Source organism: Stomoxys calcitrans, chromosome 5 (genome assembly GCF_963082655.1).
Source record: "Stomoxys calcitrans chromosome 5, idStoCalc2.1, whole genome shotgun sequence".
NCBI lineage: Eukaryota > Metazoa > Arthropoda > Insecta > Diptera > Muscidae > Stomoxys > Stomoxys calcitrans.
In genome coordinates, this window is record NC_081556.1 from 110,930,724 (window position 1) to 110,944,371 (window position 13,648).

The 13,648-nt window shown below is 39.6% G+C and overlaps 1 protein-coding gene across 1 annotated transcript; it reads left to right on the forward strand.

Moving 5' to 3' along the window:
• Positions 1 to 11,067: 11,067 nt before the first annotated feature.
• Positions 11,068 to 11,826, forward strand: LOC106095698 (uncharacterized). Its single transcript, XM_013262996.2, has one exon. The coding sequence runs from the start codon at positions 11,068 to 11,070 to the stop codon at positions 11,824 to 11,826; it is 759 nt and encodes a 252-aa protein (XP_013118450.2).
• The last annotated feature ends 1,822 nt before the right edge of the window (positions 11,827 to 13,648 follow it).

The window sequence follows — 13,648 nt, forward strand, 5'->3', positions numbered from 1 at the left end:
TCATGCTATCTCTAGCCGCACCAATTTTGCATAAGTGAGCTTGTTATCCTATGTGTCCCATTATACTGACCTCCTTCTTGCTTCCTTTCAGTAATAGCCTCATCTTCTCACGATCTAGATCCCCCCATAGGATTTTCGCCGTCCTACCGACAGTTTCGCTGTTCCACAATGTTGCATTCGCATTCGTCGCCCACTCCCTTAACTCGGACTGCGTCGACCCGAAAGGCTTCGGGTTAATCAAGTTTATTGACGGCAGTCCTCTGGCCTTCACCGCCAAATCATCTGCCCTTTCATTCCCCCTTACTCAGTTTTGGCCCGGCACCTAAACAATGCGGATTTCGGCATCCTCAGAGAAGACGTTAATCTCCTTTTTACACAGCAAGACTGTATGTGACCCTACCGTCCTGGTTGTTATTGCCCTTATGGCAATTTTAATGTCCCTAAAGGTATTCACATTCGAAGTTTTCGCGTTACCACCATATCACTTCATGCATTCCGTGATCGCCCGGATCTCCGCCTGCAGGACCGTATTATGGTCAAGCAGTCTAAAAGAGATCTCAGTCCCTGGGTTCTAAATGTAGACCCTCAGGCCCAATCTGTCCTCCAGCTTTGATCCATCCGTGTAACATGATCTTCCAGATTATAATACTAGGGTTCCATCAATCCAAGACTGGTCCGCTGGCAGCAGTGCTTTGCATTCGAACTCAAGGTTCATCTCTGGTATCCCATCGGAAACCTCTTCACTTCCTTCCAGGTTTCCTATCGTCGCCTCGATTATACCGCGATGGTATGAGCTCCTGCCATCCTCAAGCCATTCTCCCATCGTCTCATAGCCGCAGTGGCTGCCTTACACTTAATCTGTATGTCAATGGTTCGGATATCTAGAATAGTCTCCAGTGCTCTAGTGGACGTGGTCCTCATCGCTCCGCCTATGCCAAGACAACATGTTCTCTGAACCTGAATTTGGTTCTTATGTTGCACTTTTTCTCCATATCAGTCCACCAAACTACTGAGGGATAAATAGATATTGGTCTAATCCCGCTCCTGTAGAACTAGTGTACTATCCTCGGATTCAGGCCCCGTTTCGAGCCTACGGCCCGTCTACATAGTGCCCAACAACTGTAAGTTTTCTCAGTACGCTACTAAAAGTGACACTTCCAATTAAGTTTCCCAACCAAGGTCACTCCTAAGTATTTGACCTTGTCAGATATCAAAATCATCTTATTGAGGAAACGTGGTGCGTTTAGCTGGCCCACCTTCGCCTTCCTCGTTAATAGGCATATTTTAGTCCTCTCTACGTTAATATTTAGACCTCTGGGTCTAGCTCAGTCATGTGCCATATGCAAACCCCTTTCGGCCCTTCTGCATAGCTGGTTCGGATCCTTACATCTTAGAATAGGTCATTTATGGTGGTCCCCTATACGATTGGCGATAAAATGCCCCCTTGTGGCGTGTGCCACTTTCGCCCTTATATTTATGCCATGGGACACACAATTTATCCAACCGTTCCTTAGCATATGGTTTATCCAGTCTCTAAGGACCGGGTCCTCCCGATACTGGTTTAAGGATTAGATCAGTGTGTCGGTCCGCACATTGTTAAAAGCACCCTCGATGTCAATGCATACCGCCAGGATGTACGTTTTGGCATCGAAGGATTCTTCTATTTTATGCCCAACCTCATGCAGGGCAGTCTCCACCGACCTTCCCTTGACATAGGCATTCTGTTTGTATTTGAGCAGTTCGCTGGATGTCCTACTCTTTATCATGGTGTCCACATTACGTTCCATGGTTTTGAGTAGAAAGGACGTAAGTCTTATAAGTCTGAAGGTCTTTGGTGTCGCATAACTTACCTTGCCGGGCTTGGGTATAAATACCACCCTTGTCTCTTGCCAGGCTTTCGGAATATGTGCAAGTCCTAGGCACGCTGTAAAAATTGTTGCCAGATAAGACGTCAAATAGTCTTCCTCTTTCTGTAGTAACAGCGGAAATATTCCATCAGGTCCGGGTGTCTGAAATGGTTTTGTTGAGTAAGTTGTTAAAATATTCGTACTACCATGTAGCACAATAGACTCCCGTGCCATTCATGATTTGCAAACCCAGGTTCGAATCCCCCAGCCTGTCAAAATGTTCTATATTTTCCTTAATTTTTTTTTTTGTTTTGAAAATTTGGCTAAAAAAATATGCATTTAATATTAAAAAAATTTAAAAGTGGTTTCTAATTTTTTTTTCAATCGATTTTTATTGAGAAACTTATTACTGTGTAGTTATGCTTATTGAATTATTTAATTATCAACAAAGTGATATTGGTAAGCTAGAGGATGAGTGCAAAATTCCAAATTTGAAATCATGAGTTCAAACTTCCGCGTCGGCAAAATTGATAAAATTGTTTTTAGAGTAAAAGTAGAGAGAGTGGTCGAGATAACCCCGAGAGTAGCCAGTAAGTGAACGAAAAGAAGCAGCTCGAAGCGAACTAAAAAACAAGTAATAAGGCGTTAATTTCGGCTGGACCGAACTTTGGATACCCACCACCTCGGCTACATATGTAAAAATTCATAATTTATGGCCCCATAGCAGCTATATCGAAATATCGTCCGACTTGGATCACACTGCAAGTCATTGTTCAGTTTTGTAGATAAAAATATTGGTCTTTCTGGTAGCAATATAAATATATAGTCCTAGTCATGATGAAGAACCACATACTACACGCATGTAGAAAAGCCTAACAGAAGTCACTGTGACAAATTTCAGCGAAATCGGACTATAAATACGCCTTTTATAGACCCAAGACCTAAAATCGAAAGATCGTTCTATTTGTCAGCTATATCCAAATCTAGACCGTTTTGGGCCAAATTGAAGAGCGATGTCGAAGGTACTGACACAACTCCCTGTCCAAAATTTCAGCGAAACCGGACAATAAATACGCCTTTTATGGGCCCAAAAGTTTAAATCGAGAGATCGGTCTATATGGCAGCTATAACCAGATCTGAACCGATCTGAGCCAAATTGCAGAAACGTGTCGAAGGACCTAACACAACTCACTGTCCCCAATTTTTGCAAAATCGGACAATAAATGCGCCTTTTATGGGCCCAAGACCTTAAATCGAGAGATCGGTCTGTATGACAGCTATATCCAAATCTGAATCGATCTGGAAATTTAGAAATTTTAGAAATATATCGAGGACCTTAACTTGACTCACTATCCCAAATTTCGGCGAACTCGTACAGTAAATGAGCCTTTTATGGGCCCAAAACGTTAAATCGACAGCTATATCCAAATCTGAACCGATCTAGGCTAAATTACAGAAAAGTGTCAAACGGTCTAACACAACTCACTGTCCCAAATTTTGGCAAAATCGGACAATAATTGCGCCTTTTATGGGCCCAAGGTCTTAAAGCGAGAGATCGGTCTATATGGCAGTTATATCCAAGTCGGAACCGATAGGGGACAAATTGAAGGAGGACATCGAGTTGCCTAACACAATTCACTTTCCCACTTTAAATCTTCGGATCGGTTCATATGGGGGCTATATCAAGATATAGTATGATATAGCCCATCTTCGAACTTAACCTGCCTATGAAACAAAACAGAATCTGTGCAAAGTTTCAGCTCAATATCTTTATTTTTAAAGATTATAGCGTGATTTTAACAGCCAGACGGACGGACATGGCTAAATCGTCTTAGATTTTTACGACGATCAAGAATATATATACTTTATAGGGTCAGAAAGGTATATTTCGATGTGTATATACCCCATTCTTTGGTGATGGGTATAACGAAAAAAAAGCACCACCACCATACCGAAGAACATGTACTGTGGTGTTTAATGGTTTTGAGTTGTTGCATATGAATAATTTTGTTGTAGTTTTTATTTATTTATTTTTTTTTTTGCTTGCACAGAGTGCCTTTCAACAAAAAATGTTTACAATTTTTGTTTGTTTCTCTTTCGAGATGAGCTGAATGATCGAAGATGCAATTTCCATTTGCATCTTCGATCATTCAGCTCGGCTCGAAAGAGAAACAAACAAAAAAATTAAAAATTTAATGATCTCGCCCTAACAGCCAAAAAAACTGAAAAATTTTTACTTTGCGTCGTCGAGTTTTAAAATAAATTGTTGTAGGAAAATTAACAAATTTTGTCACTATTTTTTCGACCCAAGTTGTTGGTTCTCAAAATTATTTTTATCTGTGTAGTTTCGTCTCTTGTAGGTATCGAATCGGACCACAATTGCATCACGCTATAATATAGACCAATCTTTCCACTCTACAACGGACGCTATAAGAAGGTATAGAATGGACCAAAATAAGTCCATAAAAATATCTTCAACGTGAACATGTACATTGTTTCTTTACTAACATTTTTATTCATACATAATATCAGATTTCATATTTCCCCCACTGTGTTCAACATCCACCACCATCATAAATGTCGCCAACATTAATCATATCATAATTTGAAATTCTAACGTTTTTTGAATTATATGACAATCGTACGTCTGATACGGGCAAACAAACGCCCATATGGCAAATGATTGGCTTTTTGTGTTAACATCATTGTGCAGATGGGATTTGCCCATTTGCGGGTAGATACGGAAGTAAACGCAAAATTCACACGCCACAATAGTCATCAATGCGGTATATTGCCAATTTGGTTTGCCCCATATTTGAAGAGAATAGCTGAAAATAAAACAAACACGAAAATCAAAATCTAAACAGTTTTCAATGACAAGAAGTGAGACATAAAAATAGACTTTTTTTTAGTGACAAGTTTGTCAATAGGTAAATAAATAAATAAAATAAAAATGAAAAATAAACAAATAATTTTACCTACAATTTAAAGTTTTTGCAAAATATTTCAGAAAATATTGTAAGTATACAGAACATAGGGTTTATCACTTGACAGTAATAATTATCCACCAACGATTGCGTTCGATTAGTTCTGTTCATGATGAAGCAAAATATTAATGAATAACTTAAAAATAGTTGAAATGATAATGGACCTATTCTTAATTGGTGCTTTAACTCCAGTTAAAACATCCCAATCGGTGGGCTTTAACTACTCAAGAAGTCAAGTTGAAAAATGTATGATATCTGTGAGAGTTAAACAGGGTGGCTTACACAAACTGTTACCAATTCAAACGTTCACTTTTTTTGTTTGTAAATATGTATACCCACCACCATAGGATGAGGGTATACTAATCTAGTCACTCCGTTTCTAACCCCACGGAATATTCGTCTAAGTTTCAATAAAATATAAATATTCTTGTTCGTCTCGATGTTCTGAGTCGATCTAACTATCCGTCCGTCCTTCTGTCGAAATCACAATAGCGGTCGAAGGCCTGGAGCTAGCCGCTTAAAATTTTGCACAGATACAAAATAATGATGTGAAGGCCACCGTAGCGCAGAGGTTAGCATGTCCGCCTATGACGCTGAACGCCTGGGTTCGAATCCTGGCGAGATCATCAGAAAAAATTTTCAGCGGTGGTTTTCCCCTCCTAATGCTGGCAACATTTGTGAGGTACTTTGCCATGTAAAACTTCTCTCCAAAGAGGTGTCGCACTGCGGCACGCCGTTCGGACTCGGCTATAAAAAGGAGACCCCTTATCATTGAGCTTAAACTTGAATCGGACTGCACTAATTGATATGTGAGAATTTTGCCCCTGTTCCTTAGTGGAATGTTCATGGGCAAAATTTGCAATTTACTAAATAATGATGTAGGCCGTTGGAGATTGCAAATGGGGCATATCGGTTCAGATTTAGATATGGCTCCCATATAAGCCGATCTCCCGATTTGACTTCTTGAGCCCCTGGATGCATCAATTTTCCGATTTGGCTTAAATTTTGCACATAGTGTTCTGTTATGACTTCTAACAACTGTGACAAATAAGGTCCAAATCGGTCTATAATCTGATATAGCTCCCATATAAACCGATCTACCGATTTGACTTCTTGAGCCACTGGAAGCCACAATTTGCATCCGATTTGGCTTACATTTTGTACATAGTGTTCAGATACGACAACTGTGCCGAGTACGGTATATGGCTCCCATATAAGCCGATCCCCGATTTGACTTCTTGAGCCCCTGGAAACCGTCTGATTTGGCTGAAATTTTGCACATAGCGTTCTGTTATGACTTCCAACATCTGTGTCAAGTACGGTCCAAATCGGTCTATAACCTAATATAGCTCCCATATAAACCGATCTCCCGCTTTGACTTCTTGAGCCCCTGGATGCTTCAATTTTCATCCGATTTGGCTTAAATTTTGCACATAGTGTTCTCTTATGACTTCTAACAACTGTGTTGAGTGCGGTCCAAATCGGTCTATAACCTGGTATAGCTCCCATATAAAACGATCTCCCGATTTGATTTCTTGAGCCCCTGGAAGCCGCAATTTTCATCCGAATTGGCTTAAATTTTGCACATAGTGCTCTCTTATGACTTCTAACAACTATTACAAGTAAGGTCCAAATCGGTCTATAACCTGGTATAGCTCCCATATAAACCGATCTCCCGATTTGATTTCTTGAGCCCCCGGAAGCAACAATTGATTGAATTGGCTGAAATTTTGCATGCGATGTTCTGTTTTAACTTTCAACATCCGTGCCAAGTTCGGTCCAAATCGGTCTATAACCTGATATAGCTCCCATATAAAACGATCTCTCGATTATCCTTGTTCGTTTCCTAGAAGCTTTAATTTTGCTGGGTTGACAGAAGTTTGGTATGTAGACTAAGATAATGCCCTTCATTATACCCTACACCACTACTGTGGTACAGGGTATTATAACTTAGTGCATTTGTTTGTAACACCCAGATGGAAGAGAGATAGACCCATTGATACCGATCGACTTAGAATCACTTTCTGATTCGATTTAGCTATGTCCGTCGGTCTGTCTGTCCGTCTGTCTGTCCATGTTAATTTGCATACAAGTACAGGTCGCAGTTTTAATCCGATCGCCTTCAAATTTGATATGGGCATGTTTTCGACCTAGAGACAAATCCTATTGAAATTCGAAAAAATCGGTTCAAATTTGGATATATCTCCCCTCCCATATTTATATTCGTCCGATTTGCAGTAATAATGCAATTTAACGGTCATTTGTTAACCGATTCTGTTGAAATTTGTTAAGAACGATTTTCTCTTGACTCTCGACATTACTGGTAAATTTCATGAAAATCGGTTCAGATTTGGATATAGCTCCCATATATATATTCGTCCGATTTGCAGTAATAATGCAATAAAGTGGTCATTTGTTAACCGATTCTCTTCAAATTTGTTTGAAACGATTTTCTCTTGACTCTCGACATTACTGGTATATTTCACGGAAATCGGTTCAGATTTAGATATAGCTCTCTTAAATATATATCGCCCGATTTTTACTCCTAGAGCCACTGCAAGCGCATTTATTGACCAATCTTCCCAAAATTTCATACAACGCTTTCTTTGACGACTGTGACAGTATCTGAGAAGTTTGCTCGAAATCGGTTCAGATTTAGATATAGCTCCCATATATATGTTCGTCCGATTTGCAGTAATAATGCAATAAAATGGTCTTTTCTTAACCGATTCTCTCGAAATTCGGCAAGAAGGATTTTCTTATGACTCTCGACATTACTGGTAAATTTCATGGAAATCGGTTCAGATTTAGATATAGCTCTTTTATATATATACCGCCCGATTTTTACTCCTAGAGCTACTGCAAGCGCATTTATTGACCAATCTTCCCAAAATTTCATACAACGCTTTCTTCGACGACTGTGACAGTATCTGAGAAGTTTGCTCGAAATCGGTTCAGATTTAGATATAGCTCCCATATATATGTTCGCCCGAATTGCAGTAATAATGCAATGAAATGGTCTTTTCTTAACCGATTCTCTCGAAATTCGCCAGGAAGGATTTTCTTATGACTCTCGACATTACTGGTCAATTTCATGGAAACCGGTTCAGATTTAGACATAGCTCTCTTATATATATATATATATCGCCCGATTTTTACTCCTAGAGCCACTGCAAGCGCATTTATTGACCAATCTTCCCAAAATTTCATACAACGCTTTCTTTGACGACTGTGACAGTATCTGAGAAGTTTGCTCGAAATCGGTTCAGATTTAGATATAGCTCCCATATATATGTTCGTCCGATTTGCAGTAATAATGCAATAAAATGGTCTTTTCTTAACCGATTCTCTCGAAATTCGGCAAGAAGGATTTTCTTATGACTTTCTTTCATGGAAATCGGTTCAGATTTAGATATAGCTCTTTTATATATATACCGCCCGATTTTTACTCCTTGAGCCACTGCAAGTGCATTTATTGACCAATCTTCCCACAACTTCGTACAACGCTTTCATTGACGACTGTGACAGTATCTGAGAAGTTTGCTCGAAATCGGTTCAGATTTAGATATAGCTCCCATATATATGTTCGCCCGATTTGCAGTAATAATGCAATGAAATGGTCTTTTCTTAACCGATTCTCTCGAAATTCGGCAGGAAGGATTTTCTTATGAGTCCCGACATTACTGGTAAATTTCATGGAAATCGGTTCAGATTTAGATATAGCTCTCTTATATATATATATACCGCCCGATTTTTACTCCTAGAGCCACTGCAAGCGCATTTATTGACCAATCTTCCCAGAACTTCGTACAACGCTTTCTTTGACGACTGTGACAGTATCTGAGAAGTTTGCTCGAAATCGGTTCAGATTTAGATATAGCTCCCATATATATGTTCGCCCGATTTGCAGTAATAATGCAATGAAATGGTCTTTTCTTAACCGATTCTCTCGAAATTCGGCAGGAAGGATTTTCTTACGACTCTCGACATTACTGGTGAATTTCATGGAAATCGGTTCAGATTTAGATATAGCTGTCATATATGTATATCGCCGATTTTTACTCCTAGAGCTACTGCAAGCGCATTTATTGACCAATCTTCCCAAAATTTCATACAACGCTTTCTTCGACGACTGTGATAGTATCTGAGAAGTTTGCTCGAAATCGGTTCAGATTTAGATATAGCTCCCATATATATGTTCGTCCGATTTGCAGTAATAATGCAATAAAATGGTCCTTTCTTAACCGATTCTCTCGAAATTCGGCAGGAAGGATTTTCTTTTAACTCTCGACATTACTGGTAAATTTCATGGAAATCGGTTCAGATTTAGACATAGCTCTCTTATATATATATCGCCCGATTTTTACTCCTAGAGCCACTGCAAGCGCATTATTTGACCAATCTTGCCAAAATTTCATACAACGCTTTCTTCGATGACTGTGACAGTATCTGAGAAGTTTGCTCGAAATCGGTTCAGATTTAGATATTACTCCCATATATATATATATATATAGCTGCTATCGCCAGATTTTCACCCCAAGGGCCGCTGCAAGCGCATTATTTGACCAATCTTGCCAAAATTTAGCACCACGCTTTCTTCGGCGTTTACCACATTATCTGAGAAGTTTGCTTGAAATCGGCTCAGAATTAGATATAGCTTCCATATATATGTTCGTCAGATTTTGGGTAATTTGCAAGAATGTTGTCATTTATCAACCCTAGTTTTTACAGTTTGAACATATTTGCTCGCCGAGGTCCATCAAAATTGGTTCAGAATTGCATATAGCTCTCACATTGTACTTAGAGGGTAGGTGTAGGGTATTGAACAGTCGACACCGCCCGTCTTTTGCCCTCCCTTTCTGGTTTCAATTGAGTGTGTATAAATTTTTAGCAGAATCCTTGGTAATGGGTTCCCAAGATTCGGCTCGGCCGAACTTAGCTTGCTTTTACTTGCTATAGCTGAGTCTGAACGACGTGCCGCAGAGCGACACCTCTTTGGAGAGAAGTTCTTACGTGTCTTCGTACCCAGGCGTTTATCGTCCTTGGCGAACATGCTAACCTCTGCATATGCAGACTGGAAGAAAATAAAAGAAAGCTGTGATTCTTAGTGATAGAAATCAGAAATAATGCAGGTTCCCCGATATCAGCAAGTTTCAGGTAGATTTTTGCCTCTACCAGACTATACCAATCCCATTGCAGCCGGTTCTATGCACCAGATGTACACAATGGAACCCTTCATCAGCCAAGGACTGCCGTTTGAGTGCTATGTATGATATGCTGTTCCATTTTTTTGACATGGGAGAGGCACTTCGTAGAGTGTCTGCTCCTGGTTCGTGCTGGGATCATAGAGAACTCCAGACCTTGTTTCTGTTCTGCTTGCCTGAGCCGAAGTCATCATCAAAAAATTTCCGTTAGATGTAGTCGATGCATGAAGTGCTCTGGCTTGACATAGATACAAAATGTAACCATTTTGACTAGGTACGGTACAGGTTGATGTGCCAAATAAGTCAGCAGCAGTGATCCTTCCCTATTTTATTGTACTTAAATGTAAGAATTTCCATAAAATGATTTGCTCAGCCAAGGTGTACCTTTAAATGTGTCACCATCGTTCTAATAAAGACAATTAACCCGCATCTCTGCTTAGGGGAGGGGCTTTGATTCCTCTTCGGAGAACCACCAAGCACACATAAAACCGAATGCTTTCATAACAGGTGCTCTGCTATGACTGCATGGACATGGAACAGTTAGTTGGTCAGTAAACCTAAATGAACTGGTCCTCTGCTTTAGCAGCAAACCAGTTAATGCCGAAGTAGGGTCATAATAATGACGAACGGGCTATGCTCTGCTTATGGTTGGATTGTTGGTAACAATCGTCGTAAAACAAAACAAAATAAAAAAACATTTGGATTTCCGTTCGTTTGCATAGAACATTAACCAAAGTGAATCAGTTGGCATGAAGGTCTTCTGGGTAGGTGGTGTTTTTGGCAAATTTGGAGAAAAAAAAAAAAAAATAAAAATAAACAACACCAAATTCTGGTGCCCATCAGCACCAACATGGCAAACAAAACTAAATTTGGCAAAGTTTGAATAAAACTTTGGCTTAATGAAAATATTCAAAGTAGTTTGACGTCGTCGGTCCAAAGAAGAAGCCAAACAGCGTTACCGGCAAAACGAAAAAAAAAAACAAAGTTGTTTAAAAAGCGATAAATCAAAAAATAATTACTGTGATGAAAATGAAAGTGTTTGCAATCACGTGTGTGTTAATTGTTACTACGGCATTGGTGGCGGGGCAAAATCGCAATAGAACTTCCAAGACGCGCAGTCAAAAGAACAGCGAGAACAACGAGGAGCAAGGTCGCACATTGGGATTTTTACGTCCCATTTTAAGTTTGGGCGCCAGCAGTCTGGGCAGTTTGGGAGCAGGTTTGGGTGGTCTGGGTGGCTTAGGGCTAGGATTTGATCAGCCCTATAGGCCAACTTCAACTGCAACAAGACCACAAGCGGATTACTATGGTGGCGGTGGTGGAGGTTATGGAGGCTATGGCTATCCTTCATATGGTGGGGGCTATGGCGCTGGCTATGGCGGTGGCTATGGCTACAGGCCAACTTATGGTGGTTATGGCGGCTATGGTGGTTACGGTGGTTTCTATCCCCAATACAGCGGCTATGGTTATAGGCCTCAAGTCTATCCTGGAGTGGGGGCATATGGTGGTGCTTATCCTTCCTACAATCAATATCAACGTCCTGGCTATGGTGCCAGCTCTGCGGTAGGTTCACCTGTGGGTGCAGGTGCTGGTGCTGGTGCTGCCACAGCAACACCCTCGCTTGCAGGTCTTAATGGAGCCCAAGCAGCCGAGGTGGCCAATTTGTTGGGACAACTTTTGGGCCAACAATTACGTCCTCTGATAAATGGTGCCCAAGCGGCAGATACACCTGGCATATCGCCCAGTTCTTTGATTGGCGGCTCAAATCCTTACCTCAAGCGACATTAATGTTAAGAAAGTTTGTTGTTTTACTACCAAGTATTATTGTTAACTTAGTTTTAAGTGGATACTAAAATAAAAAGAGAAACAAAAAATGAAAAAAAAAGAAATTGTGTAGAGCAGCAGTAGGTAAAGAACATAATCCACAGGTATAAGTTTAAGTATCAGGGAATGATCTTGGATTTACTTACCCCCAGTGGGTTTTATGAAGTGCAAACTTAACATTATAGAACTTTAATATCTTCTGGTCATCATGGAGGCTAAGTTGATCATGATCAAAGCCAGAAATCAAGGCATAAGTACTGTGTATATGGTCTATATAACCAATGTGGTATACGCATGCTATTGGGTTGCCCAAAAAGTAATTGCGAATTTTTTAAAAGAAAGTAAATGCACTTTTAACAAAATTTAGAATGAACTTTAATCAAATATACTTTTTTAACACTTTTTTCTAAAGCAAGCTTAAAGTAACAGCTGATAACTGACAGAAGAAAGAATGCAATTACAGAGTCACAAGCTGTGAAAAAATTTGTCCACGCCGACTATATGAAAAATCCGCAATTACTTTTTGGGCAACCCAATATAATTTCTGAGTTTTAAGGATAGTTATGTAGAATGTTTATAGCTCAAAACTTAATAACCTAATTGAGAATTTTGTTTTGTTTTTAGTTTTCAGTCGCATATGAGAATAGATATTCCGGTAAGTCTTCTTGTTGACTAAGACTACTTGACTACGCATCCATCACTAAGAATGACAGTGTGTAGTTTTTAAGTTGCGTAAGGTCAGTTTAGTCATTTGTTTCTTAAATGGAATAAGAAATGAGCTCTTTTGATGCTAAGATATTCAAACTTAGAAGTTCCAATGTCGAGGGCCTTTTATAGCACATGGTATAGGCTAACATGGTTCACAACAAAATTTGCCTTTGAAATGGGATCAGACAACAAGCTTTTTTCGTTTTATACCCCAGACCACTAATGTGCTACAGTGATACTGTGTAACTTAGCGAATTTGTTTGGAACTTCTACAAGGAACAGAGTTAGAACTGTTGCAAAGTGACCGCTGCTACCTACGCCCACAGAATTTGTTCAAAACAAAATAAAATTTATTCTACATTTTTACTAATAGGTCCATAACAAGTGAAAGCGTGCTAAATTCGGCAGGGCCGCATCTTATATATCCTCCACTATGGATCGCTACATCAAGTAATCGGATGAGCTACATCAAGTAATTGACCGATATGGATCGTATTTGCCATGGCTGTTAGAAGTCATAAAAAATATCATCTCCAAAATTTCAGGCAAGTCGAATAAAAATTGCTCCCTCCAGTGGCTCAGAGTGTCAAAATGGGAGAACGGTTTATATGGCAGCAATATCAGGTTATCAACTGATTTAGACCATACTTGGCACAATTGTTGAAAGTCATGCCAAAACGATATGTGTAAAATTTCAACGAAGTTTGATTAGAATTCCGCCCTCTAGAAGCTCAAGAAGTCTTATCAAAAGATCGGTTTATATCGCAGCTATATCAGATTATAGACTGACTTAGACCATACTTGGCTCAGTTGTTGAAAGTAGTTTCTCAACGATATGTGCAAAATTTCAGCCAAATTGAAGCTCAAGAAGACAAGACCTAAGATCGGTTTATATGGCAGCTATTGGTTGCCCAAAAAGTAATTGCGGATTTTTTAAAAGAAAGGAAATCCATTTTTAATAAAACTTAGAATGAAAATTAATCAAATATATAATTGCCATTTTGTTCGATAACCTTTTGCCATCTTCCTGGCAAATTTAGTATTCCACGCTCATAGAACTTCTGGCCTTTATCTGCAA

Bases quoted from the DNA above. Each gene is read 5' to 3' on its own strand.
- LOC106095698 (XM_013262996.2), top strand. From the start codon at position 11,068: ATGAAAGTGTTTGCAATCACGTGTGTGTTAATTGTTACTACGGCATTG.